Source organism: Amblyomma americanum, chromosome 9, assembly GCF_052857255.1.
Source record: "Amblyomma americanum isolate KBUSLIRL-KWMA chromosome 9, ASM5285725v1, whole genome shotgun sequence".
Taxonomy (NCBI): Eukaryota; Metazoa; Arthropoda; class Arachnida; order Ixodida; family Ixodidae; genus Amblyomma; species Amblyomma americanum.
This window is the reverse complement of record NC_135505.1, coordinates 91,979,528-92,005,121: the sequence shown is the minus strand read 5'-3', so window position 1 is coordinate 92,005,121 and position 25,594 is coordinate 91,979,528. Positions and strand designations below refer to the sequence as shown.

Here is a 25,594-nt window from a genome sequence, read left to right as displayed (position 1 = left end):
AATAATAATAATAATAATTGGTTTTTGGGGAAGGAAATGGCGCAGTATTTGTCTCATATATCGTTGGACACCTGAACCGCGCCGTAAGTGAAGGGATAAGGAAGGGAGTGAAAGAAGATGTCGAAACGTAAAATCATTCTGGTCTGCAAGAGAATCCCAAACCACCTTGGGTAGGTCTAAGGAAAACAAAATGCAAGGTTTTAGTTACCTCTTTCTCTTGCGGTACAATCTATCCAAGTTTCAAGCGTCTCTTAATATGCTTAATAAAGAGCATTGAGCATTTCAAGAGGTCTATGGTTGCAAACTTTTCTGATGCTCTTTCTGACACAAACTAGAACAGATCGGCCGTAATGATAAATTCGATGTTATTTTATCTGTCATACTTTTACGCACTGAGTCAGAAAAGTCTACCATGTTTATGTCTCCGCTCGCTGCCGCACATCTACTTGCCTTGGTGGTGGTGGTGAAAACATTTAATTGCTGTAATAGAGTTTGGGAGCCACAGAGTGGCCCCGCTACATGGTCGGCGTCCCTAGTCCGGGACATCGCCTGACAATGACCCGTCTCTCGCCCGTTTCACCAGAGCCCTTTGGGACTCAAGCGAGGAGCAGTCGAGGAGGGCAGTCTCCCATGCCTCTCTGGAAGGGGTAGGGGAAGGGGGGAGGTGGGGATTTTGAGTACATGCCCACACCATGTGGGAGATATCACAGGTCTCCCCACAGTGCGGGCATCGCCCATCCGTGTTAGGATCGTAATGCTTTAAGATTGCAGGACAGAGCAGAATACCTGTCTGCAGGCGCCTTAAAGTTCGCTCCTCCGTCTTACTGAGCCCCTTGGCAGGGGCCGGGAAAAGGCGGTGGTTGTCGCTATAATGCGTTATTATTTCCCTGAATCGCAGCAGTGGCTGGTTAGTCTCCGAGCCAGAAGAGCTGGGATGATGAGCCCGGTAAATAAGCGCTCGGGCAGCCGCGTCAGCGGCCTCATTACCTCGTACGCCCTGATGGCCAGGAGCCCAAATGATTCTTTTCGGTGTTGGATCAGTGGCAGTCCGTCTTAGAATGCAAGCAGCTAAGGGGGAGATCTCTCCAGCCAAGTAATGATCACATGCTTTTCGGGAGTCCGCAATGATGATTCTCGAATTGGCGTGGGCGGCAGCAAGCGCTATCGCTACTTCCTCGGCTCGCATTGAATTCGGGGCTCGAAAAGAGAGTCCATCGACGTGCATTTCCTGGTGAACAACAGCGGCCGTGTAAAATCCTGTGGGCGACGGCCCTGCTACGTCTACATAATATACACCGGGTCGGGAGCCATGTTGTCTCTCAAGAGCCCGAGCCCGCGCTTGTCGTCTGTTTTCGTGCATGTCGGTGTCCATGTTACGGGGGAGCGGGGAGACCCAGAGCATATGGCGCCACAGTACCGGGATACGCTCCGTCTCCTCTGCAGTGCAGTCGTGTTGGATGTGTAAGCGGTTTAGCAGGCGGCGCCCAGGGGCCGTCTGCATGAGCCGCGTGTATTGGTTCATGAGGTGGGCCTCCCGCAGCTCCTGGTAGGAGTTTAGCACCCCCAATGCCTTCAGTTTGGCATTAGAGGTAGCCACCGGGAGATCTAAGGCTCGCTTAGTTGCCTTGCGGGTGATGGCGTCTATTCGCGCCTCGTCTTGCTTAGTTGTGCGGAGATATGGCACGGCGTAGAGGATCCGGCTAGTCACGAAGGCATAGACGAGCTGAAGCGCGTCCCTGCCCCGCAGACCGCCCCGCTTGTTGGAAACGCGGCGGATCATACGCCCTACCTGTTCGCCTAATCTCTTGAGTTTCACAATGGTGGAGTCCGGTCTGAGTCTGTGGTGAATGAAAAGGCCCAGAATACGGAGCTCCTCCACCTCTCTAATAGGAGCTCCTGACAGAGAGGTGTGAATTGCTGTCCTATCCTTTGGGTTCGCTCTGACATGCAGAAGCTCTGATTTCGCTGGAGCACATTGGAGCCCACAGTCCATAGCATACGCATCGACTATGGAAGCGGCCTGCTGAAGGCGGGCCTCCATGTCCCCAAAGCTCCCCTCAGTGGTCCAAATTGTAATGCCTTCCACCCGGGCCAGTTGGCTTTGGAGGCGCATCATAGCTATGTTGAACAGGAGCGGTGATAAAACCGCTCCCTGGGGGGTACCCCGTGTTCCCATCATGAAAGGGCCGTATTCTTCGCCCTCAATCCGAAGGAAGGCCTGGCGATTAGTCAAGAAATCTCTTACATACGCGTAGGCCCTAGCCCCACAATCGGTAGAACTCAATTTGGCCAGGATGCTTCCGTGTTTAAGATAGTCGAAAGCCCCCTTCAGGCCAAGGGCGAGGATGGCTTTGTCATTGTGTTGCATAGTTGTGGGTCGTATTACATCCCTGTGCAGCTGGAGAAGGACATCCTGTGCAGACATGTGGGGGCGAAACCCGAACAGGGTGACTGCAAAGACGCCCTTACTCTCCAGGTATGGAGAGAAGCGATCCCGAACCATCGTCTCCATAAGCTTGCCCGCACATGAGGTCAGTGATATGGGCCTCAGATTGTCCGTATTCACGGCCTTACCTGTTTTAGGGATTTAACGTCACAAGTGACGTTTTCCACTCGGGAGGAAGTGGACGCCCGTCCCAGATCTGGTTGATGTATTCTAATAAATGGAGGTAGGCTGGGTCCGGTAGGTCCGGTAGGTTGCCTTGGTAACTCGTGGTCGCGTAATGCAGAAAATTTACAGAAATACGTCTTTGTTTTTTTTTCGATGCACGCAAACTTCTTCATCCTCACAGTCGTATTCTTCGCGGGTTTAGATATTTCTGCACTCCTCAGAAGCAGGTTTATATTGCACAACTGGGCTGTCTGGAACCGCTAAAAATTGGACGTTAACACACTAACGAGACTGCTGTAGGCAATCGCGTAAACATTGTTAGAGTCTGACATTTTGAGAAACATGCTGATGCCAGGCAACAAAATGACTGAAACAGATGCACTAAAAATATTCGCCGATAAATTGGTCTGACAGGTAACTGAAATACCAGAACAAGGAAAATATTCATAGACAAGTACGCGGAGCTAAACATTTTTTGCCACCTGTGTGCTCACGAGAAACGAGTGCCCATCAAGTTTCTTTTGAGCGTTTATCGGGAAAAGGGGAGCGTATAGTGGAGGATTTTGCAAATACGGGAAAGGCCAAACCCCTTCCGGGAACCTATACGTCAGGCCGCATCCCGTTTTGCACGTGCTTGCGGCGACGCGGGAGACGCAGGACGCGACGAGCCATCGTAATCCGCGTCGCGTTGCATGGCTTTTGTCCCTTGTCTCCGGCACCGTTGCTCAAAGCGTAGGGTGCCTACTTGAGGCGCGGTCAACAAGACGTTAGCATGCCAGCTGCAAACATGAAGGATCACCGCTCATTAGCATGGGTCACTCTCACATGCACAGGGAAGGGACACGCGAGAGACGCACTTCGTACAAGAGTTGCTGTCCTTCCGTGTATTGAGCATGAAGACTTCTTGTGTGTGACGGCACTGAATAGAGAGAAGGCCCCGCCTAAAAAATGAGTTTACCAGAGGTTGAAACAACCCGCATATTTGAAATGAGAGAATGTTCTCGAAGCTCGCCGGAGGAAGGAAGAATCCTCGGAAGTCTTGATGGCAGAAAATGCACATATATGTGCAGTGTTTGTCGGTATCGTCTTCCCCGGAAATCGATTGGCTGTGTTTTTCTTTCCTAAATGTTTATTGGCGATGTTTTCCTTTCCCCACTGAATAATTGGGTAGATGTTTGTGGAGTTACATGACTCGTTACTGTGTCCACCGAGGGCAGGATAATCGGGGTTTAAACCAGCTGTTTCGGCGGAACAGAGGACCGGTTTTGTCGGGTAAAACTATGAGTAACTTAAATGTATATACCATTTCTCGATACTTGTAACTTTCTTTGTTTCATTAATTGTTAACAAATAGTTCATCGCTCCAGAAAAGTCCTCGAGCAACGTGATTGAGCAATATCGAATATTTAAGACGTCAAGCATCCTTCTAACCATCATCCCCCACCTCACTTCCCTCTATAAGATCGAGAGAGAAGATCAACTGGCGCAGTCGGGACAGGATTTGCGACGTCTTTCTGTTCTAAATATCTGACAGAGAGCGGTAAGATAAAGTCGGTGGGCAGGCCGCACAGCGGCATGTCTTGAAAGAGCAAACGTGAGTTAGTGTCAGAGACTGTCGTTGGAAGCTTCGGACACTGCTGGTCAATATCAACGGGACGCGGGAGGCTCAAGTCAGCGAGGAGCTAAAGGAGCCAGGGGACCGAGGTGTCTTCGACGTGCGAAGGTCGTGAGCTGCGGAAGGAAGCAGGCGTTCGGGTGGTGGTTCAGAAGAACCGGGCGACCAGCGAGTGACACGAGGCAGAAGTCAGGAAGCTGCTGGAAGAACAAGGCGACATCATCGGGGAGGTTTGAGTCTGCGAATTGCGGAGAGAGCCAGGGCTCCAGTGGTCGGCATCTAGAAGCCGGTAGTCGTCACTTAGGACTACGACATCAACTGGGCAGAGAAGAGCAACCAGTGAGATAGGAGACCTGTCCGCTTTCTCCGAATCCACAATGTCGGTGAAGTGGCTACGTGCTAGAAATTATATCAACGAAAACGGAGTTTGCTGACGTACGGTATGGTCGCGAGGACACGATGCGAAGTGGGAAGATTGAGCAGGTGGAAGCAGAAAGCTGCTTGAAATTGAGAACTTGAAGCTTTTAATTGAGCTGAAAAAAGCAAAGCTTTTACAAAGGCAGTGGAAAATAAATAAGAGAATGAAAGTTGATAGCGAGGTCTTATCGGCGGCAGATCAATGTTTTAACAGCATGAAATTTGGGCATTTGATGATTGACTGTCCGAAAAAGCAAGAGCAAGATACTCACATTGTAAGGAGAGATGTGGCCAAACCAGTAGCTCATGTGGAGATGCTGGTGCTTGATAGGCTACGTTCCTAGTCGAACATGCTTGTTAAAAAGGTTAAGCAATCGGACGGGCCGGAGGATCTGGAATGCGGAGACTTGCATACCGGAGGTCAGAGTTCTGAAGCCTGTGTGGATTCAAGGACTGGCAGAAAGCTGGCAGGAGAAACGATTCACTCACTGTAGAGGGTAAGGGCTCCGATGAAACAAAACAGGAAGGTGCGGTCCTCCAGGTAGCAGAAGCTGTTGTGACGTGTGTGTCGAGGGCCGCAGCTGTGAAAGCTACAGCGGTTAATTAGCAGGGCCTAAACTTGTGTGCCGTGACAGAAGAGATAGGGATAGGGGCGTTTGTGACGCTTGTGGCGAACGTGCTGTCAAAGCAACCAGAGATAGAGCAGACACAGGAGGGATATCAGTGCACTGCTCGCGGACAGAGCTCAGCAACTCACAAGAGCAGGTTGGCACTGGTTCCTAGGAACCAGTAAGGCCCGAGGAAGAGCAAAGGTGGATCTGATAGCGAGAGCATTCTTTGCAGGCGATGGTAAGCTGACACTGTGCATAGTGACAGTAGGCTTAGCTGAAAGTGTAGGGAAGTTGATAACACATGAAACTCACTCGCTGCTAGGCCAGCCAGAAAAGGAGCCGCTATCTGAAGAAAATCGGAGCTCAGATTGCGCACGAGCGTGTTCGTAGCAAACATTAGGCTCCTCTAGAGCTTGAAGCAAATCCACAAGCAGCAGAAGTTTTTCCAGCAGATTGCGAGCTAACAGGGAAAGATGAGGCTGTAGTTGATGCCGAGGAAGGGAGAAATACGTTTTGATCCCTGCACACGTGAGAGACGCGCTTTGTACGAGAGTTTCTTTCCTTCCGTTCACTGTGCATGAGGTCAGTTTGTGAGTGACAGTCCTGAATAGATGGACTTCGCAGATGGCTTATCCTCTAAACTGGGTCTACGAAAGGTCAAAACAACCCGCACTATGGGAAAGCGAGAATGTTCGGGAAGCAGTCGATAGGAGGGCAGAATACTCTGAGATATCTTTGGTGGAAAGTGTCATATTTGTACAGTGTTTGTCGTGATGAGTTTTCTTTCGGCGATCGTTGACTGGCTGTATTTTCTTTTCCCAAACGTTGACTGGTGATGTTTTCTTTTCCCGAATGACTGATGCGGTGCATGCTTGTGGTCCTACCTGATTAGTTACTCTCTCCACCGAGGGCGGGGACATAGGATTTAGAACCACATGTTTCGGTGGGTCCAAGGGCTGGCTTCTTGAGGGTAAACTATGAGTAATTTAAATGTATATACAACTTCTCGATACTTGTATCTTCCTTTGTTTTATTTGCTGTTGTTAATAAAGAGTTCACCTCTCCAGAAGTGTCCTCGAGCAACGCGATTGAGCAATATCGAATTGCAAGACGTCAAGCATCCTTCTAACCATCATCCCTCGCCCAACTTCTCTCTATAAGATGGAGAATGACAATTAACCTTCATCTTTCCGAAGTAAAATGAAAACAATCTGTAACAGCTTTGATTTGTTTCAGCCAACTGCCCTTATCTTTAGCGAACTACCGCGATGTGGCCCATGGACTAGTAAGGTATCAAAGGAGTTATTGTGATCTGGCATGATTGGAGCTCAGCCTTATAGAGGTTATGACGACACACGCTCCACTTTGGAGGAAAATGCAGTTTGAGGTGACCTCACGAAAAGATAAAAATAAAACTATTTTATGTGATATACTAATATTGTCGATAAGATGTCGGCCCATTCATGTGGGATTTACTTAGAGAACATGAATCATTAGTTGTACTTCGCTTCTGCGTATTGTAACATGGGTTTATTTAGAGACGGTTATGATGTATTATCCTTATGAGATATATTTTATACAGATACCCAGCGCGGGCCGGCGCGATGGCCCAGTGATTATGGCGTTCGGCTTCCGGCCCAAAAAACGCGGGTTTGACCCAGGCCGCGGTCGTCCAATTTCGAAAGAAGCCATGCAGGAAGACGTAAACTTCGAATTACGAAGCTGGAAGGGCTAAGGCAGTCTTATCCGTCTAAATCGCCACCGGCGCTTCAGGCAACCAAATCATTGACACAGGAAGCCTTTACCACTTTTGTTCTTTTCAGCTGCTTCAAATCACAATTTTTGTTATCCTCGCCCACAAACGGCAGCGTTTTTCTGAACTAGATGAAATTGGATAACAAGCGTGTTCGATCAAAACAGACTACGTACCCTCTGTCGTCTCAACAGACTCCATAGCACAGTAATTGTGACTCACTAACTCGTCTCCCTTGTGTCAAAAAGATGAGACAAGAAACGACGTGACGCTTATGCACCCACTCCCCCATATGCATATTGCAGGATATGATAATATGCTTAATATTATCTTTCTTGTTCAATTTCCTACCTCTTGAACTATGTAATTTCTTCGCGTTTGTTGTCAAGAACTCAGCACACCATAATTCAACATCCATTTGCTACTTTGTTTTTCTTTCTATATTCCGAGTGTGAGGTCAGATTAGTAGTGAGGGGCCGCCCATCTTCGTTCTGACCACCAATAGAGCTTGTTGTAATAACGAAAGAATCGTCTTGCTTTTTACGACCGAGCGGCTCTTGCTCAGTCACTAAACGACCACCCATTCGTCGAATCATTTCCCGTTGTGCTAAATTACAAGCCATATCATTGATGATAATTTGACAGTAATTTGTTTTTCTGACAGAACCTTGTTAGTCTTAAGAAAATATATGTTTAGAAATCTTCGCTCCCTACATATGAAACTTCTGAAATCTATGTACTTTTCTTTCTTCTCAACAGACATGGAGGTGTGGTGTTTGCGCCAATCATGAACGGAACACAACAGCACGGCTACTGAAGAAGCTCCAAAAGGAACATCCATTCGGCAAAGCGCTGCCCTAAAATGAGCAATGTGTCTTCGAACTACACGAATAAGAGCCAGATATATTTCATTCCATCCTTCGTTGATGCTACAGACGAACTTCCATATATGTGCACATGACAACCAGCAGCGGATCAGCGTATGAATATGTTACCCCATATCTTCTCAGTAGTTGTTCCTAGTTCAATAAAGACATGAATAGTAACCTGCACAGTTCTGTATAATTTGAGAAATTTTCAGCTTTCACTAGTCCATCTCCAGCACCTGTTTCAGTGTACGGCTCTTCGGCACCCGTTCCTGGCTTGAGCGGCGTCACCGTTGTCGTCGGCCTTACTGGCAGTGCCATAGCAAAGCGAAGAACACGCTCAAGGATGAAAGCTGGAAAATAGCGAAACGAGGACGAGAATGAAAAGGTGGAGCAGGGGACAGAGATGACGAAGGAAAGGCGGAAGAGTCAGGCGGAAAGTTGAGGAGGAGAGTACGGCCGGGACAGGCGAGAGGGGTCGCAGTGAGTTGTTTGGGGCCTGTTCACTGATTACCTTATAGATTGTCGTTAAGCTTAAAATGTGCACCGCAACCAGTTGCTCAAAAGGGAATTTCGCGGATGCGGGATCAGGCAGACACCCCTGAAATTTCTCTGTTCGAGGCCACGTACATTGGAGGCTCTATGAAAAGCGACGCCCTGGCTTGAACTTAAGATATGGCCCTTAACTGTCGCACAGATGGGTTACTGGTTACGCTCGGTGAGCGTTAGATTCATCAAACACTGCTAGCCTTGCGTCAGCCATGATTCGCCAGTTGAACCATCAAAGAGTCCACACAAGTACATCAATTTAGTTTTGCAATAGCTTTTTTGCGTATTTTATTCTCCATGTTTTTTGCAAGATTAGCTTTATACTGAGGCCGGAGATAGTTTTACCGCAGTGCAGATTCTGATGACCTATTATTACAATACTTCCGTAGAAATTTCTTATTACACAATTTGCAATTGTTTCACCTTGAAAGACTGCTGCCACTACGGCCTAGCATAAATCAGCATAGAAAAGATTCTTCCCATCGTCCTCACAAGTGTCCTTGAAGAGCGATTACATGGAGGTCGGGGACATCTGATGTTAGAGATTTGCTTCGTGCTCAGCAGATTTTTCAGCTTCTCATCACAAGAAATCCAGGAAAATCATACAAAAGGCATAAACAACTTAGCATTTCACCAACTATATAAACAGGCCTAGGTAGTGAAGAGCTTTCACATCTATGCATTTTGGGAAGAAAACGGCACGAGGGCAATATGTCATTTTTTAGAAACACACAGACACCCTCCTGGACTTGCTGCGGCGCGCTGAAATAAACTAAAACGGCCAAATTATTGTCGTGTGCCGGTCGCCGTGCCGAAGATGATCGTTTATGAATTTTCGGGTAGCTGCAAAGATTTATCTAAACCACGTTGTTGACGCCTCTGAAGTGGCGTGCTGCTAAGAGTCTCGATAATTCATTTTTGATGATCAGGCGCGGCTGGAACACACAGAACAAAAACAGTGCGGAGGAGCACGGCCTAACAAAGCGTGAGCGAATCTCCAATGCAAATCTTATAGCTTCGGGAATGCGATATTATCTGCAGTTTGCCACTTTACCACCCGAATACTGCTGCTAGCTTGCGCATAATGGATTGCAGGGGAAGACAGGGGCAGAAAAACTTTTCCGATTTAATTTTTTTTTTCTCATGGTAGGAACTGTTTTACACCAGACACAATTGCCGCGGATGTATATTGTGGCCATATAAGTTTACGGAGGACTGAAATGGATCCAGAAGGAAGTGGAATCCGAGCGAAAGACTGTTGCATTATCAGGGCCTTTTTAGCACACTCAAGAGGCGCATATAGGTACAACCACCAAAAACAGTCGCCTTGGGTAGTATTAAAAAACTGCATTAAACATGTTTCCAACACTCTATTCTTGCTCATATTGTATCTGAAAATGACATTGCAACGAGGCATAAAAAATTGTAATTTACGTGAAATCCGGTCTCTAGCCATGAGACAAGAAGGTTTGTGGTTTTTATGTTAAAGAAATGGCGCAGTAACTGTCTGACGTTTCGGTGGACACCCCAAGTGCACCCTGAGGAAAGGATGGAAGGTGAGAGCGAAAGAAGAAATAGGTACCATAGTGAGAGCTCCGGCATAATTTCAACCACCCGGGGATCATTAACGTGCGCTGACAAGGCACAATGCAACACATTCTGGCAGGGAGGACACCGCTACAGTCCAAAGGCTGCACCGCGTTGCCCTGCATCAGTGGGGAGCTTTCGTGCAGTGCCAGTGTTTGGAAGCCTCGAGCGATAAAGCTGCAGGGCATCGCATTGTACTCTTAAGGGCACCTTAAGCATCATCAAAGTTTATTTCCTCAGTATATCGCGAAGCCAATCTGTGCTGACTTTTCGCATTAGGAAGCGCTGTAACCGTCAACAACTTTTCTTAAATGTATCACTAACGTCAACGAGGTAAATAAGATCACTAGTTTAATTTGGAATGCAAAATCCCCCCTCGCCTTCCTGAATGACAATGAACGGAAACTTTCAGCGACATTTTCGAATACCTTGTCTATGACTGAAGACGATAGGATCATATATTAAAGATTTTAGCCTGTTTCTCAGGAGGAAGAGAAAACCATTACTGTGAATTTCACTTATCAATTGTACCCTCAGGGCCAACGCTTTACATGGAGGAGTTGGTTACATGCGAAAAATACAAATAAACTTCAAGTGAGTTTTATTTGCACATATAATAAATATCCCCCAGAATGTACTAAGAGTATCGCGGAAACGAAAAATACCTTCAATGGCTGAAGTATGGGCGAGATGGCCGTTCTACACGACCGAGGTCCGGGTAAGGTGAGAATAAAAGAAAGCTATGGTATGGCATTTTGCCATGCCAACTTTGTGAAGATGACCAACTAGATGGAATATATAATCAGGTGGTGAAATAAAACCGAAGTGTTGGATAGCGTGGTGATATACCTTGCCGAATAGAGTTACACGACTTATTTCTCGGCGAGATGGCAAGGCTGGAATGGAAAGGTTAGCCTTCATGGCTGTGGTACTTGCTGCAAGGTTATCTGGAAAGATGAAACGAATGCAATTATTTTGGATATGTTAGGTACCATTATAGTTTTCATGCGTACAGTCACAATTAAGTTTAGGACACGTAGTGTTGTATAAAGAAAAAGGTTTAGGGATGACCGAACGGCACAGAAGTTGCGATGTAAACACCCTAACGTGTGAGCTAGCCTTATTTGTCATGTAATCGAGATGGTAATACTATGTTATGTTTCTTTTGAAATCGATGCTGGATTGTTATATGCTGAGACAGAGTCAAGAATATAGATGAACAATTTTAGATATGCGGGAAGCGGGCATAAAATACATTTCAATTTTTAATTTCATTTTCTATATTTTGTACCAGTTAGAGACAAGATCAAGATTGGGCTGGAAAGCGTCTATGTTGTTGCTGAATTCTTCGAAACTTACAGAGTCCTCTTCAAGAAGATGAATAGCAAAAAATACGGTAAAAACATTGCCATTATTATAAATTAAAAATTGGAGTGGTTCAAGGATGGATCCTTGTGGCAAACCAGAAAGCTCGCTAGTAAGCAATTAGGTGGGGCAATTAGTGAATACAACTTGCCAGCGGTTTAGAAGGAAAGATTGAATCCACGTTGAGACGTTAAATTCGAGGTTAAGATTACCTAATGTATAAACTATTTGAAGGCAAACTTTATCAAAGGCTTTCGAGAAATAAAAAAAATTCGATCTGCTCAAGACGACATGCAAACTATGGGGTGTACCTGATCAGTGAATGACAGTAACCATGTTTCCTGTGAATATGTTTGAGGAAACGTTTGTGGCGCAGCGCCAAAAAAAATTGTCATCTGGAACGTGAACTACGCTCTTAAAGATTATACGTTCTTGTTATTTGCAGCATGTGTTAGCAAGGAAAATGGGAAAAATTTTTTAATGTGAATGATTATCACCGGACTTGTGAAGTGGAACTGCCTTCCCGATTTGCAATCGTAAGGGAGGTTTGATGAGTCCAGCGACTGTTAAAAAAGTTTTCTTAGTATAAGTGATCTGTAAGCGCAAGTAGAATTCAAGAACTTAAGGCTATCTCATCTGATCAAGGAGAAAAATTATGTTTTAAACATTCAGGTAATTTAGTACTGCCAGGAGAATGAATAGTTATAGGTGACATAATCGAGAATTTTTGGAGCTTTATATAGGAAAGATAAAAGGTTGAGCTGAAGGGAAATAATTCAATGATTGTATAGCTTGCTGCATCAGCACAAATATCATTGGGTATAGGTTTACCAAAGGTATTATGCAATATTATTAAGGGGTGATAATCAGGGCAGAAAACATCGCAAAACGTTTTAACGTTTGCTTGTCTACGGACGCGTTTAGACATCTCCGCGTATCACGTTACAGTGAACCTAGAACCGATGCCGCGTTAGTGTATTGTACTGAATATTCCGCGTCAGCCTTTGCGGCGAGCACCAAAGACGGTGGGAAAGAGGCAAGCGGAGCGGACTTCGGAGTTTAGTGTGGTCGATTCTCAAAACGTAATAAAATTAAATGAATCGTAAGGTTTTCGGTTTTGATGTTTTTTTAATTTTTAACATGTATATTTGCTGTTTTCAAATAATGAAATTTTCAGTCACGATAGACAGATAGATAAAGAGGAGGAGGGAAAGTTAGGGATTTTAGCCAGAAAGGGGTTCCGGTTGGCTACACTGCACTGGGGAAGAGAAATTAGGGGACTAAAAGAAGGAAGAGAGAAGAGGAAAAAGGCATAACACACACAGACGCACAACGCTGTCACAATCTGTCCCTCAATCCAGTCGCTCTCAAATAGGCAAAGAGTGCCTTGTGTGCCTTGAGGGCAGTCGACTGAGGATCTTTTGCTCTGTTGATAGGCGAGAATCGAGGCGGTCCAGGGCACAACACAGTGTATGTCTTGCACGCGCAAATGCAGGGCACTCACAGAGAAGATGAGCGATGGTCTCCTCACAACCACAGCTTTCACAGGCAGGGCTGTCGGCCATCCCCGTCCGGAAAGCATAGTGGTTGGTAAAAGCAATACCGATCCATAAACGGCATAACAATGTTGCTTCGCGACGTGCTAATTTATGGGGAAGACGAAGGCGCAGTTCAGGGTCCAGTGCCTTGAGGCGGAGGTTGCAAATCTCTCCCGTGTTCCACGCTGAAAGTGTTAGCTCCAGCGCCAAAGGGCGAAGCCCACACGTAGCGTCAGGTCTCGATATTGGGCTCCTCACTGGAAGTCCGTCGTTGTGAGCACAACGCGCAGCCGCATCGGCCTGGTGATTACCGTTAATACCACAGTGTCCTGGTAGCCATTGAAAAATGATGTCATGACCTTTGGATACGTTGACATGGTAAAGTAGACGGGTTTTTCCTGCGACCCGCGGCGTAGCGCAGCTTGCAGGGCTTGAAGGGCTGCTTTAGAGTAGGTGAAAACCGTCCAGTCATGTGGAGGTTCTTGACTGATGAACTCTACCGCAGCCCGTAAGGCTGCGAGTTCCGCACCAGTTGAAGATGTTGGATAGGTCGTCTTCACTTTCATGAAGATGGATCTGGCCGGTATCACCACCGACCCTGCAGAACTGGTCGAGTGAACTGATCCATCTGTGTAAACATGTATGCGGTGACTGTGGTAAGAATGCCGGTGATTCAGTGTCAGTTGTTGGACGCCTCCCGATTTCTGCAGTCTGAATTTTGATGCAGAAGACTTCGTCCCTTTATTTGTGAAAAAGGCCTTGAGGATTGTTTTTTTAATATTTATTAAAGGGAAACAGCTGAAGAGCAATTCCAGGAATGAAGTTGTGAGGTGACATTATTAGCGAAAGAAGTTTTGGTGCCAAAAACTGCTGTTTCTTGGAGGATCCTCCTTGGAGGCGCTCCAAAATATCCATATCTCTTGTCGCTCTCCTGGGGAGAGGATGCAACTAGACAGCGCAGGAAAACTATCACGTGCAGTAAGAGTGCCTCTTTATCCTTAGAGGAGAAGAGCAGGACGTGGCAGAACCAACTGAGCCATAACAGTCTAGGTAGAGGCTGTGTGCTTGACGCTTCATTCCACAGCACCAAGGTTTGAACTAAAACTATTAGTGGCAAACTAACGTCCTGTAGAGTTGCTTTCCTCTCTCAGATCATTTCGTTTCAGTTAGTTTGTGTAATTTGTTACTGCAGTCGTAAAAACCTGTAATTTGTAGCTGTAAATTCTCTAAATATGGTTCGTCAGTTTCATTATCTTAATTTTTGCCTTCTTCATAACCGCGAAATCAGCGCGCTTGGAGAGCTCTTGGCCTCTCCGACGACAACAAAATTAACAACAAATATACTAGTAGTATGCCTACAGTATACAGCGCTAATCACATATAGCTATCGAATCAAACAGTGAAAGCAGCAAATTTTTAAAAAAAACACGCGATCAAGTCCGTGGTCCTCTCAGGGAGAATATTTTCTAGCACGCATTAAGAGGCTCAACTGCACAAATGCGCATTGTACTTTTGCACAGAATGCAGTAGAAGTCACAAATTCAGAATTAATTAGCGGGTCGCTCCTTTAATAAGGCTTCAATGCAACAGTACTGGTATAAATATTCAGTATCCCTTTCTAGGCGCTGTCTGAGGTAAAAATTTTATGTCATAAATGGCATTAATAAAAGTAAGGCGTATCCAACTAGTAGGATTACTCGACGTTCACAGCGTATTTTCTGTGCACGCGCCAGGAGATGTAGAAGCGTGGGCGGTATCAAAGGACGCTTGTGGAAATGTGCTCCAGCGTGTGTGTCACACGCCTTTGGCTGCTGTAAAAAAAGCAGGCAACTGTCGTCGTTAGTACGATGCGGCTTTCCTTCGATTTCAGGTAAGATAGTACCCCGCGAACAAGCTAATAGGCGTGTGCTGCTGTCGTACTTTGTCGAGCAGACCACACATACCTGGGACGGCGCTTGCATCATGTCCTTAGATTCGAGAAATTGCGTAGGCGGCCGAATATTCTCAACGCTTTCACGATCCTTTTCATATCGCATCTATTTGTGCTCCTATAAAAAGATTGCGTCAGACATCGTTCGGTTTCAGCGCATGAACTCAGGGTTTGGGGTCTTAGGCCGCGTCAGAGGCAGCAATCATTTACACCTCATTAAGTGTCGACAGACGTAACAACCAGTACGACATGCGTGGTCGCGTGCAGTGATGCTTTCGGCGCTGACGAAATTTCAGTGACGAAAAATTCAGTCGGTGAGGATCCAAAGTTTCACACGCAATAACAGAACAAGCAGGAAACACCTGAATCGTCCAAACAAAGTATAACACATTACGCATACCGAAGATGAGGGACATGCAGTGCTTGCCCTATTTCAAAATACTCCAATCAGCAAAACCAGGAAAGAGCACACCTTCAACTTTAGAGCGACCACCATAGACAAGGCGAAACCGCAGCAAAGCAACGCTTTTGATTTTGCAGAATAAATATTGTATTGTATTGCAGGGGAAAAAATAAGTGTTTTTTTCCTAAAAACAATTGTGTTTTCTCTGTTTCACCTCCTTTTTATTTATAGAGTTTTTATAATTAGTTATACGAATTTTAAAAACTTTTATTCTAGTGCGAAGGTCTATCTCTACACGGCACTCCAGGAGAAAATGCTGAAAGAACTAAAAATGAATACTCCGCTATGATGGGTCAATCGTTATGGTACTCAGATGCTGACCCGAAAGACGCGTGTTCCATTCCGGCCACAGTGGCTGAATTTTGATGGAAGCCACATGCTAGAAGCCAGTGTAGTGAGCGATATAAATGCATGCTAAATAACTGCAGGTGGTCGAAATTTTTCGGAGCCTTTCGCTGTGGCGTCCTTCTTAGCCTGAATCGCTTTGAGAAGTCAAAGCTCAGAAAAATTACTGTTTTTCTTCTTGTGGCCGTATTTTACCAATAATATTTGCACGAAAATCCAAACTTTTGGTAATAGAACGTGTATTTTTAAACACACTTTCTGTAGCATAATCGAATGTCTTGATTCTTTCTTGCAATATAAGCCAGGCTGCAGTTTTCATTGGCATTTGTTTTTTTTTTCATCGCAATGATTATTGTGTCGAGCTTTCATGTGTCAGCGATGTCAATAGACGTTTGCGCTTATGAAAATTTCTGAGCTATTCAACATCTTGCATTGCGAATGCACAGCGTACTGGCATAACATTTTGAACAATTAATTCAACGTTGCGTTTAAAATGTATTGAGCACATCGAGGGAATTGAGACCAACGCGGACGGGAGAAAACGCTGGCGTTTTAAGGAGTTGTCTTTTGTAAGCTGAGGTCGAAACGGTGAATAAGTTTAACCAGGAATGGATTTGTTCCTAATTCTTGTGACGGTTAGCAAAAATGCGCCCTGTTTAGCACCGCATCAGTATGCCAGGGTTAGAGACAAGGTTTATTGTTAAACAATTCCAGCTTACCTGATGGTGTGTCCACTTACGTGGAGAGGTCGTTTCAATTTAATAAACAGCAAGATGCACAACATAGATTGGCACTTTTATTCCTAAAGCAGCTTCAGCGGTGCATTTGCTGCCACTCATGCAAGTAGAGTTGATTAGCGCGATGAAATATTTCAGCTACCAACAGCGTGGTCTGATCGACATATTTATGCATAGGGAACCGGAAGTATTGGACTCATAGGTTGTTTTCAAGCTCTCATGCTTCAATGGTTTCTCTGCGTATCCTCTATGCCGCTCTTGACATAGCTAAGTGTCGTTAAGCGTTTCGTGCTGTTCCAAAACGTCTGGCTGCTCTAATGGCGTGTGGCTAGCGTGCAATGAGGCTGCTGTTAAAGCATAGTCTTCGGCTTTACTTACAGAGCGAAAATAAACGTCAGAGCTTTGAGTGTACCAAAATTATTGATACGAATAAGAACGACCGTTGCTCCGCACATGATCGAAGGTAGCAATGGTGTTTGTTATTATTAGTAAGCTCGACAAGAAAAGGCTATTCAAGGTCGCCGTTATGTAGTTGAAGGACTGCCTTACATACTAGTGACCACAATGAAAACGTGGGCTTTAAAATTGAGATGAAAAAAAAAACAACGTTTCCATGCTGGAAGACTGTGCTCCCAGTCTTGAGACTAACGTCTCGGATACCCCAAAACGCCAAGTAAGTTATGACAAAAACTAGCTCAAATAGCAAAGTAGGAAAAAAAACAAAAATTCACACGTTTGCTCTTTAGGAAGCAAAAAAAATGGCCTAAAATACTGGTATTTTGAAAAATTAATAATTCCGTATCTGTTCTGAGGACAACAATCAAAATGGATGTGTTATCAATGATTCCACTCTTGTGTGCTTTCAGAAATGCCAATCCATGAGAAGCGGATGCTGTAACTGCCGCGGTGAGCTAAAGAAAGGTGACATACATGCTTTTAGAACAGCGAATATGACTTCGAGACATCAAGAATTGCGAGCCACCGCGGTGGCTCAGTGGTACTGGCGCTCGGCTGATGACCCGAAAGATGCGAGTTCAGTCCCGGCCGCGGCGGTTAAACTTCTATGGAGGCAAAATTATACATGCCCGTGTACTATGTGATGTCAGTGCACGTTAAAGAACCCCAGGTGGTCGAAATTTCCGGAGCCCTTCATTACGGCGTCCCTCATCCCTTAGTCGCTTTGGGATGTTAAACCAGTCTAACCCATAAACCATAAACATAAAGAATTCCTTATAGCAAGAAAAGGTATTTCGATACGTTAGTAGTGTTCAAAAAGCAGGTGATGCTCCTGCTTGTTGCTTTCGGAGAAACTCGTTTGCCCGGTATTAAACTCAGGCTGAAAAGTGTCAGTTCCCTTTCTAAGAGGTGAAGTTTATGGGCCACATAATCAGTGCTATGTGTGTAAGTCTTCACGCATAGACTTTCAGGGATCTTCTTACAAGTAGGCGTTCTGTATTATAACTACGGCTAAGGAGGCAACTCATAAATCATAAACATAAAGAATTGCTTAGAACAAGAAAAGTCATTCGAGACGTTAGTAGTGTGGCATTACTTCTCACGCTACCCTCTCATAGGTGCCGACTCGGCACCATATTTCAGAGCAATCGCAAGCAGAACGAGAATAAACCTCGCAAGTGTCTAGCGCCTGGTATAGACAGGATTATGAAAAAACCTGGCGCTATCAAACGACGACACAGAGGGGACACAGCGCTACTCGCAACTACAAGAATTTTTATTCAGAGGCTTCTATGTATACAACAAAAACCAAAACAACCCAAAGTAATCGCACGCCACTTGCCGACCGATGTACAAGAAGAGATTAACACACGGATTTCAATCGCTCTTTCAAATAACTTGTCTCTCATTCAGACAATCCAACTGAAGGGTCACTGACACATGTATGCCCCGTTTCCGCGATATGATAGGCTTCAACAATCTCCCGCGTTACACGATCTCGGTGACGAAAAAGAACAGACGTTTTGGAAAAAATGGGAGAACACTTCTTCTTGCGCTTGCTGCAGTCACGACAATGGATAACCATACTATTTGAAGTGTCACCTCTTTCCAAAGCTCCAGCATGCTCCATCAGCCGCACATTCAAACTTCGACCACTCTGGCCTATATACACCTTTCCGCACGACAAAGGGAATTTGTACACTGTGCCCACATTGCAAGCGACGTATGGTGATAAATGTTTGACAGCACATCCTCCTTTTCTTTTCTTTGCACTCTGCTCCACCCTAGCTGCAATCGCAGGGCATAACGTTGAAAGTTTTTTGGGAGCCGAAAACATGACAGGGATTCCATACCTGCTGGCAACTTTCTTAATCCCGTGTGAAAGGCGATGAACGTACGGAGGAGAGATAAGTTATTTGAAAGAGCGATTGAAATCCTTGTGTTAATCTCTTCTTCGGCAAGTGGCGTGCGATTACTTTGGGTTGTTTTGGTTTTGTTGTATATATAGAAGCCTCTGAATAAAAATTCTTGTAGTTGCGAGTAGCGCTGTGTCCCCTCTGTGTCGTCGTTTGATAGCGCCAGGTTTTTTCATAATGAATGTGTACCAACTAGCTCAACTTTCTGCCCTGTTATAGACAGGAGTTAGGTGCTAATGGTAGTAGAACGGCTTCATCCTGGCCACGTGGAGAACTTCGGAGCCTCGTATGGAGTAGTCAACGGGCCTTTGGGGAGAGGTTCGCAGTTCTCTTTGCTGATTTGGCGGAGCACCTCGAATAGGCCAAACTATCCACATTTTCTGTATAATTTTATGTAGTTCTTGTGAGTGATTGTAATTGCAGATGTTTTCATGTTTTGTTCTATTTAGTTTTTGGATGAGACATGCCGTTTCATTGCGCCTATGATGCTGTCAAGTGTAAAGGGGGGCCTCCGGCTTTGTCAAGCTGTCGCTTGTGACAGCTTTTACGGCGGGTCTCCCGCGCCATGTATTCATTAGGCGCAAATAAAACCATTATTATTATTATTATTATTATTATTATTATTATTATTATTATTATTATTATTATTATTATTATTATTATTATTATTATTATTATTCGGGAAGAAGCTTTTCTGATTTCGTGGTGAAAGAACATAGGTATGACGAGTAGATAGACTGCCTCCTCAGCCGTAGTTCTAATACAGAAAGCCTACTTGTAAGAAGAACCCTGAAAGTCTATGCGCGAAGACTTACCTACTTAGCACTGATGATGTGGCCCATAAACTTAACCTGTTAGAATGTGAAGCGACAGTTTTCGGCGTGAGTTTGTTACCGGCCTAAAGAGCTGCTCCGAAAGCAACGTGTAGGAGACCGCGTGATCTTTGAACGTGTCGGCGAATATCACATAATGAAGGTACACGAGCAAGACTCTCATTCCAGGTCTGAAATCGCTGTGCCCATCATGCGCTGGAACGCTACTTGATCTGATCACAGGCTGAAAGGAAGTACCCGAAAGTCGCACAAACCGTCCGAGGTAATAAAGGCGGTCTTCTCTTCGTCGCGATCGTCCACCTTCATTTGTAAAAAGCCACTGTGTTATTCGGGCAATGAGAAGATTGTGACGTGGTACAGCTGGCCAATGGAGTCATCAGAGCGGGGCAGAGGATAAATGTATTTTCTGGCGACGTTGTTTAGTCGTCTGTAATCAACACAGAATTGACGGGTTCCATTTTTTTGCAATTTAAACAGGTGATACCTTTGGGATCGTGGGCGAATGCAATGCATTGTGCTAGAGTATTTCTTGAAGCTACCGGTGAATGGCCTCGCGCTCTTTCGAAGAGACTCGTTAAAGCGGCTGAGATAGCTTTCTGTGGCTGTCGTCAACTATAATTCGGTACTTTGTAAGTGTTGTCAGTCAAACTTTGGAGTTAAAGGCAATTCAGCTCCGGAAAGAGAAGAAAATGCTCTTCAGACACCCTTTTTGATTAGTCGGGAAGTACAGGTTCATATAGGTTTCCGTGGGACTACTCGGTCTTTCTACTGTTGCATACTGTGCCTTGGATTCGCCGAGTTCTCCGATATGCGCAGACGCTGTGTTGCTCGACAACGTTCAAGCTCACAACTAGGATTCATTGCCAACATTGGTCGAGTATTGTTCAGTTTATTAAGTCAGCAAACTACGCCGACTTGCAGGCCCAGGAGCAACGACATTCTAGCTTCAGCGATGCCTTGAAACCGGAGCTGTTGTCGGACTCTACGGCACCAAACATGCTAGCTCTTGATGGCCTCAGTACGTGATCGCTACAGACACAGTATTCAGACCTGAGCGGCTCGGTACCGTCGTCAACAAAGGACTGAGTGGATAACGACTTTATTAGTTCCTGAAGGTTGATCGGTGCACCTTTTTCCCGAACGGAATTCAAATTGAGTATCAGTGCTTTAGACAACATGGGTAACACAGCAATGCAGCAGGGGCAAATAACACCGGGTTCTGTAAGCGCGAAGTGCAGACGTCACCACTCGACGTCACCACATCGCTAATGACTGCACGGATCTGCTGTCTAGAGGAAGGGACCCAACTCTTCTCATGATTGTGGCTAACATCCATTATTATCATCATCAGCCCTACTGCACTCAGTGCAGGGCAAAGGCTTCCGCGATGTCTCTTTAATTAGACCTGTCCTTTGTCAGCTGCGCTCACCCTATGCCTGCAAACTTCTTAATCTTATCCGACCACCCAGCCTTCTGCCGGCCCCTGCTACGCTTGCTATCTCTCGGAATCCACTCCGTCACCCTTAAGGACCAGCGGTTATCTTGCCTTGGCATTACGTGGCTTGCCCAAGCCGGCTACTTAATATAGAAAAATCAGCGCCGGTATGCACGGTCACGTCATAGTTGTCAGCGGTTACTGGAATGTATTCAAAGGTCAGTCTGTTCAGCGTGTTGTTTAGGTCGTCGGGTCAAATCATCATTGGTCGGATCGGCGCTGCGAATTGACGGGTGAAAGCATTGACTTGGCCCACGAGTAGCCGCACTGCACCAGGAGGATGCCGTCGTCCGTTTTTCATGTCTAGTGACGTGCCTCTAACTGGCCAGTGAATGATGAGCGGCTGAGAGGAGAGGAAACTGGTGTGAAAATGGCGATTGGGACTGGCGTGCTCTCTAAGGCCGAGGGCTGCACTTTGACGGTCAGTTACTGTTCGATATCTCACGGTCGTTCACTGTAGTACCGTCCAGGTGTGTGTCAGGTGAAAAACCCCTTAAACGAGCTGTGCAGTAGAGGCAGTAGAGGACGCCTGGACGCCTGGTCTGGACGCGTACCGCTGCGACTGGGTGCCGCGCAGAAGGCGCACGAGCGACACGGGAAAAAGCTGGCGTTACTGGCTCAGGACATAAGTACAGCCACATTTGCAATCACATTTACAAGGATATATACGATTCCAGAAAGAAGGTCAATAAGTACATCTTTTCTTGCGTTTGCGTTTCTTAGGTATAATTGGAGTATTAAGTAAATTCTCAGTGCAAAATTACTTTCTGAAAATATGCCACAGTGGTTCTTCTTCCGCAGACGACCGGGCAAAGGGCAGAATAATGGCACCTACTGTATTTTTGTGTTCTGGATTTCTCGTGGTGAAATGCAGCGCAAGCAAGCTTTCATGTTTCTTGCAGTAAATCTCTTTTGAGTGTATATACTGCTGCATACTCACCTAAAGCTGTGTAGCATGCGCCTACATTATAAGAAAAAGACCGCAAGGGTATTGCAAGCTTTTTAGGCTTACATTGGAATTTTCTGGCGGTTATTTTTTTATCTAATTACCTTCATTGTGCTTTATAACAATTCATGATTTTACGCTGCATAAAACTTGCTCATGACGTGACATCATATGTCACTGTGAGTTTGTTCATCATGGGAGATAACCATGGCAGTCTAGAGGTTTTTTAAGGAGATGACAAAAAAGCTGTTCAACTGTTTATACGTCTTTTATTATGATATAATAAAACAGTGCGCTGGTTAGGGAATACATGCTCCCGCCCTTTCTTTCAGTTTGCCAGACCTGCAAAAACGCCCTGCTTCCCTTTTGCGACCGAAGTAATAAGTTCGCTCAGTTTTTGATTGATATGTCTGGCCCGCCCAATTAATTTGCTTGGGAAATGGAAAAGTACATTATAGCATGAGAATCACTGAAAGTGTGAAGCAATGCAAGAAGAATTGAACGAAAAGAGTGCAAAGTAAAGGTTTTAGATTAATTATGGCTATTTCAGGGTCTCATACGCAGAAATTCTGGACAAAAGCATTTTTGAGCGGGAAACCTTTCATGAACGCAGTTGTTTCATATAATGTAAGATTTCACTGTAACAATTATTATATCTGCAGATCACCCGACGGCAGTCCTGTATTTTTCTTCTATTAATATTTTTCTTGTCGTTGAAAGCCTTCTCCATTGGTGTTCTATAGCAGTCTTAACTGTTCGATACGATTGCTGGAAGCACTAAAAGAAAGATTTTGCTACATATAAGAATAATGAACCATTACCTTCACTATTTCTGTAAGTGTCTTACAATTTTCCAACTTTAAAAATTTTGGCTGAGAAAGCTAGACTTGTTCAACTCGCATGCATAATGCATTGCAAACGACTGTTCTTTGCATTTTGCCTCCATCGACACGTTGCGGCTGGGGCCACCATTTTGATCACGCGTCTTTAGATTAGGACGTATAACCACTGTGCCGTCGAGCCTGGTCACGCCACACACAGTTCGTACGCTGTCTAAGGAGAGACAATGGCGAGTGGTAGAGCAGAGGCAAAGGAAGACATCTGGCCCGGCTCCCCTCCTTCTGCCAATTACACGAATCACAAGGACAGTATCGTAATCACTGAGTAAAAATAGAAAACGCAATAAAAATGCCCAACATAAAATTTAATACTACACCACCCCTCATCACCACGTCTCAGTGCTATATATTTAATCCTGCGCTGAAAACCATCTATGGAAAATATATCTGAACGGCAGCGCAGTTCACGACACACAGCAGTCCCTGCCGTTGGCAGCGCTCTTAATGTTATCGTCCTGTGCATAGTTTCTAGGCAATTGTTCTTTTGTTGAGCGACTGGGAATGAATAATGATGGAAAGGTTTCTACAAATACAGTAGAGAGAGAAGCTATTCTCTGCGAACATTCTGTATAAGAGTGCACCAGTTTCATGTTGAGAACATGTGCATTTTACTTATTTCTACCATTGCTTCCTTCTCGTACAAAAAAAAAATGTCCGAGGTATGCACGGAATGAGTGCCTATCTCGACAATACTGAAATTTTTGTCTGGCTCATTCCAAACTATCGATCACACGCTATGTGTTGAAGGCATCAAGCGTGAACGCTTTGATATCGAGCACAGGAAAAATGCCATGTCACGGAGAGCCAGACTTTAAAATTGAAAAAAATAAAAAAGAAGAGAAATTTAAAGCTTTTGGAAAAACGCGCTCTTCTCGCCTTGCAGCCAGCGTATCACGTAGCCATCACGTGGAAACCATGTCGCATGCGCGGGTCGAGGTACGCACAGAATGAGAGCCTACGTCGGCATTTCTGAAAATGTTATTTGGCTCATTCCAACTTATCGATCACACGCTATGTGTTGAAGGCATCAAGCGTGAACGGTTTGATATCGAGCACAGGAAAAATGCCACGTCACTGAGAACTAGACTTCAAAATTGAAAATATAAAAAAAAGATGAAAATTTAAAGCTTTTGGAAAAAACGTGATCTTCTCGCCTTGAAGCCAGCGTATCACGTCGCAATCACGAGAAAACCGTGTTGCATGCGCGGGTCATTATCAGTAAAGAAAGGTTGCACGCATTGATCAGGCAGAGAACGGTGGGCAATGTCGTTGACCTACCATGATCAGCACCGATCACAGGGAAGAGCGTATTTTCTTCTAATTATTTTTTAATCTGACGTCATAATCATAATGTAGGTTACGTCCAATGTAGGAAAAAGGTCTCTCCACTGAATCAAACTGGTAAGGGCCGGAGCCAGAAGTGGCTATCTTACCCTGGCTCACTGAAATGAAATTAAATTCCACACTAATATATTTTCGGTCCAATTATTGCAGTTCCTGTTAAATACTTTCTCTATGGCAGCACTTTGCTCGAATTGTGTTCTGGGGAAGGCGTAAATTGCACTAAGAAATTTTCAACGCACGATTTAAACGACAGGAATGCTTCATTCTGAAAATATATGTGAAGGCGGATACATTTGGTCTTTAAAACAGCTTTATGCTCTGAGGCCAAACATCAACATGTTTTTTTCCGCCGCCACCCGTTCCATGAATTTAGGATGAGTCTACAGGGTGAGTAGAAAGCATGCTGTATATAAATGGTTCCGAAATTAACGTCATGAAAGCTATACAACTGAAGTTGTTTGATGCCGCGGGACATATATTCTTCAGAACTAATTTAACTGGATTGGTGCGTGCCGATAAAGAAGCAGAAGAATTTTAACCGTAAGTCAGCGCTCTGTCTGTGTTCTTCCTTTCTGTAGTCCAGTGTTTTCGCGCTGTTTGTTTCCAGTATCATAAACCAACTAGCCCAACAATCGTCCCTTTTGCCTATAAATCTAAATGAAAGGCGTAACGTGGTAACTGTGTCGGAAAAGCTACTTTTGGAAGAATTCATGCTGGCAAAAGCAGAAAGGTGCTTCTGCAGGAACTAAAAAATTCAGAAATCGCTGGTTCTGTTGCCACGTAAAATATTCAGAAAGAAAAATATAAATTACCAAAATTTTGTGCGGTCCTCTTGGCAGCAAATTTGTTACAGTGTTAGGATATTTGAAAACAATATAATGTGACCACCGTAGCACCACTGAGCAGAATGGTGGGTCTATAATTAATAGGCAGAAAACCAAAGTAATATGCAACAGTCTCGAGACAGAGAAGATGTTCAGAATTGGCAACGAGACGCTCGAAGTTGTAATTTAATACGTCTACTTAGGAGAAGTAGTGACCAGTATTTTGTCTCATGACAAGAAAATAATGAGGAGAATAAGAATGGGCTGGAGAGCATATGGAAGGTTCCCTCAGATCATTAATGGCAGTTTATCAATATACCTTATGAAAAAATTATAAAAAAGCTGCATCCTACCAGTGCTCACATACTGGAAAAAACGAGGAGGCTAACGAAAATAGTTCAGCTTTAGTTAAGGACAACGCAGCAAGCTATACACAGAAAAATGATAGGTTTAGCGTTTAGAGACCGGAAGTGAGCATAGTTGGTGAGTGAAAA

At 44.9% G+C, this 25,594-nt stretch overlaps 1 protein-coding gene across 1 annotated transcript; it reads right to left on the bottom strand.

Moving 5' to 3' along the window:
* Positions 1–532: 532 nt before the first annotated feature.
* On the bottom strand, positions 533–2,176 carry LOC144104011 (uncharacterized). The gene has a single exon (XM_077636792.1). The coding sequence runs from the start codon at positions 2,174–2,176 to the stop codon at positions 533–535; it is 1,644 nt and encodes a 547-aa protein (XP_077492918.1).
* Positions 2,177–25,594: the final 23,418 nt, after the last annotated feature.

Bases quoted from the DNA above. Each gene is read 5' to 3' on its own strand.
- LOC144104011 (XM_077636792.1), bottom strand. From the start codon at position 2,176: ATGGGAACACGGGGTACCCCCCAGGGAGCGGTTTTATCACCGCTCCTG.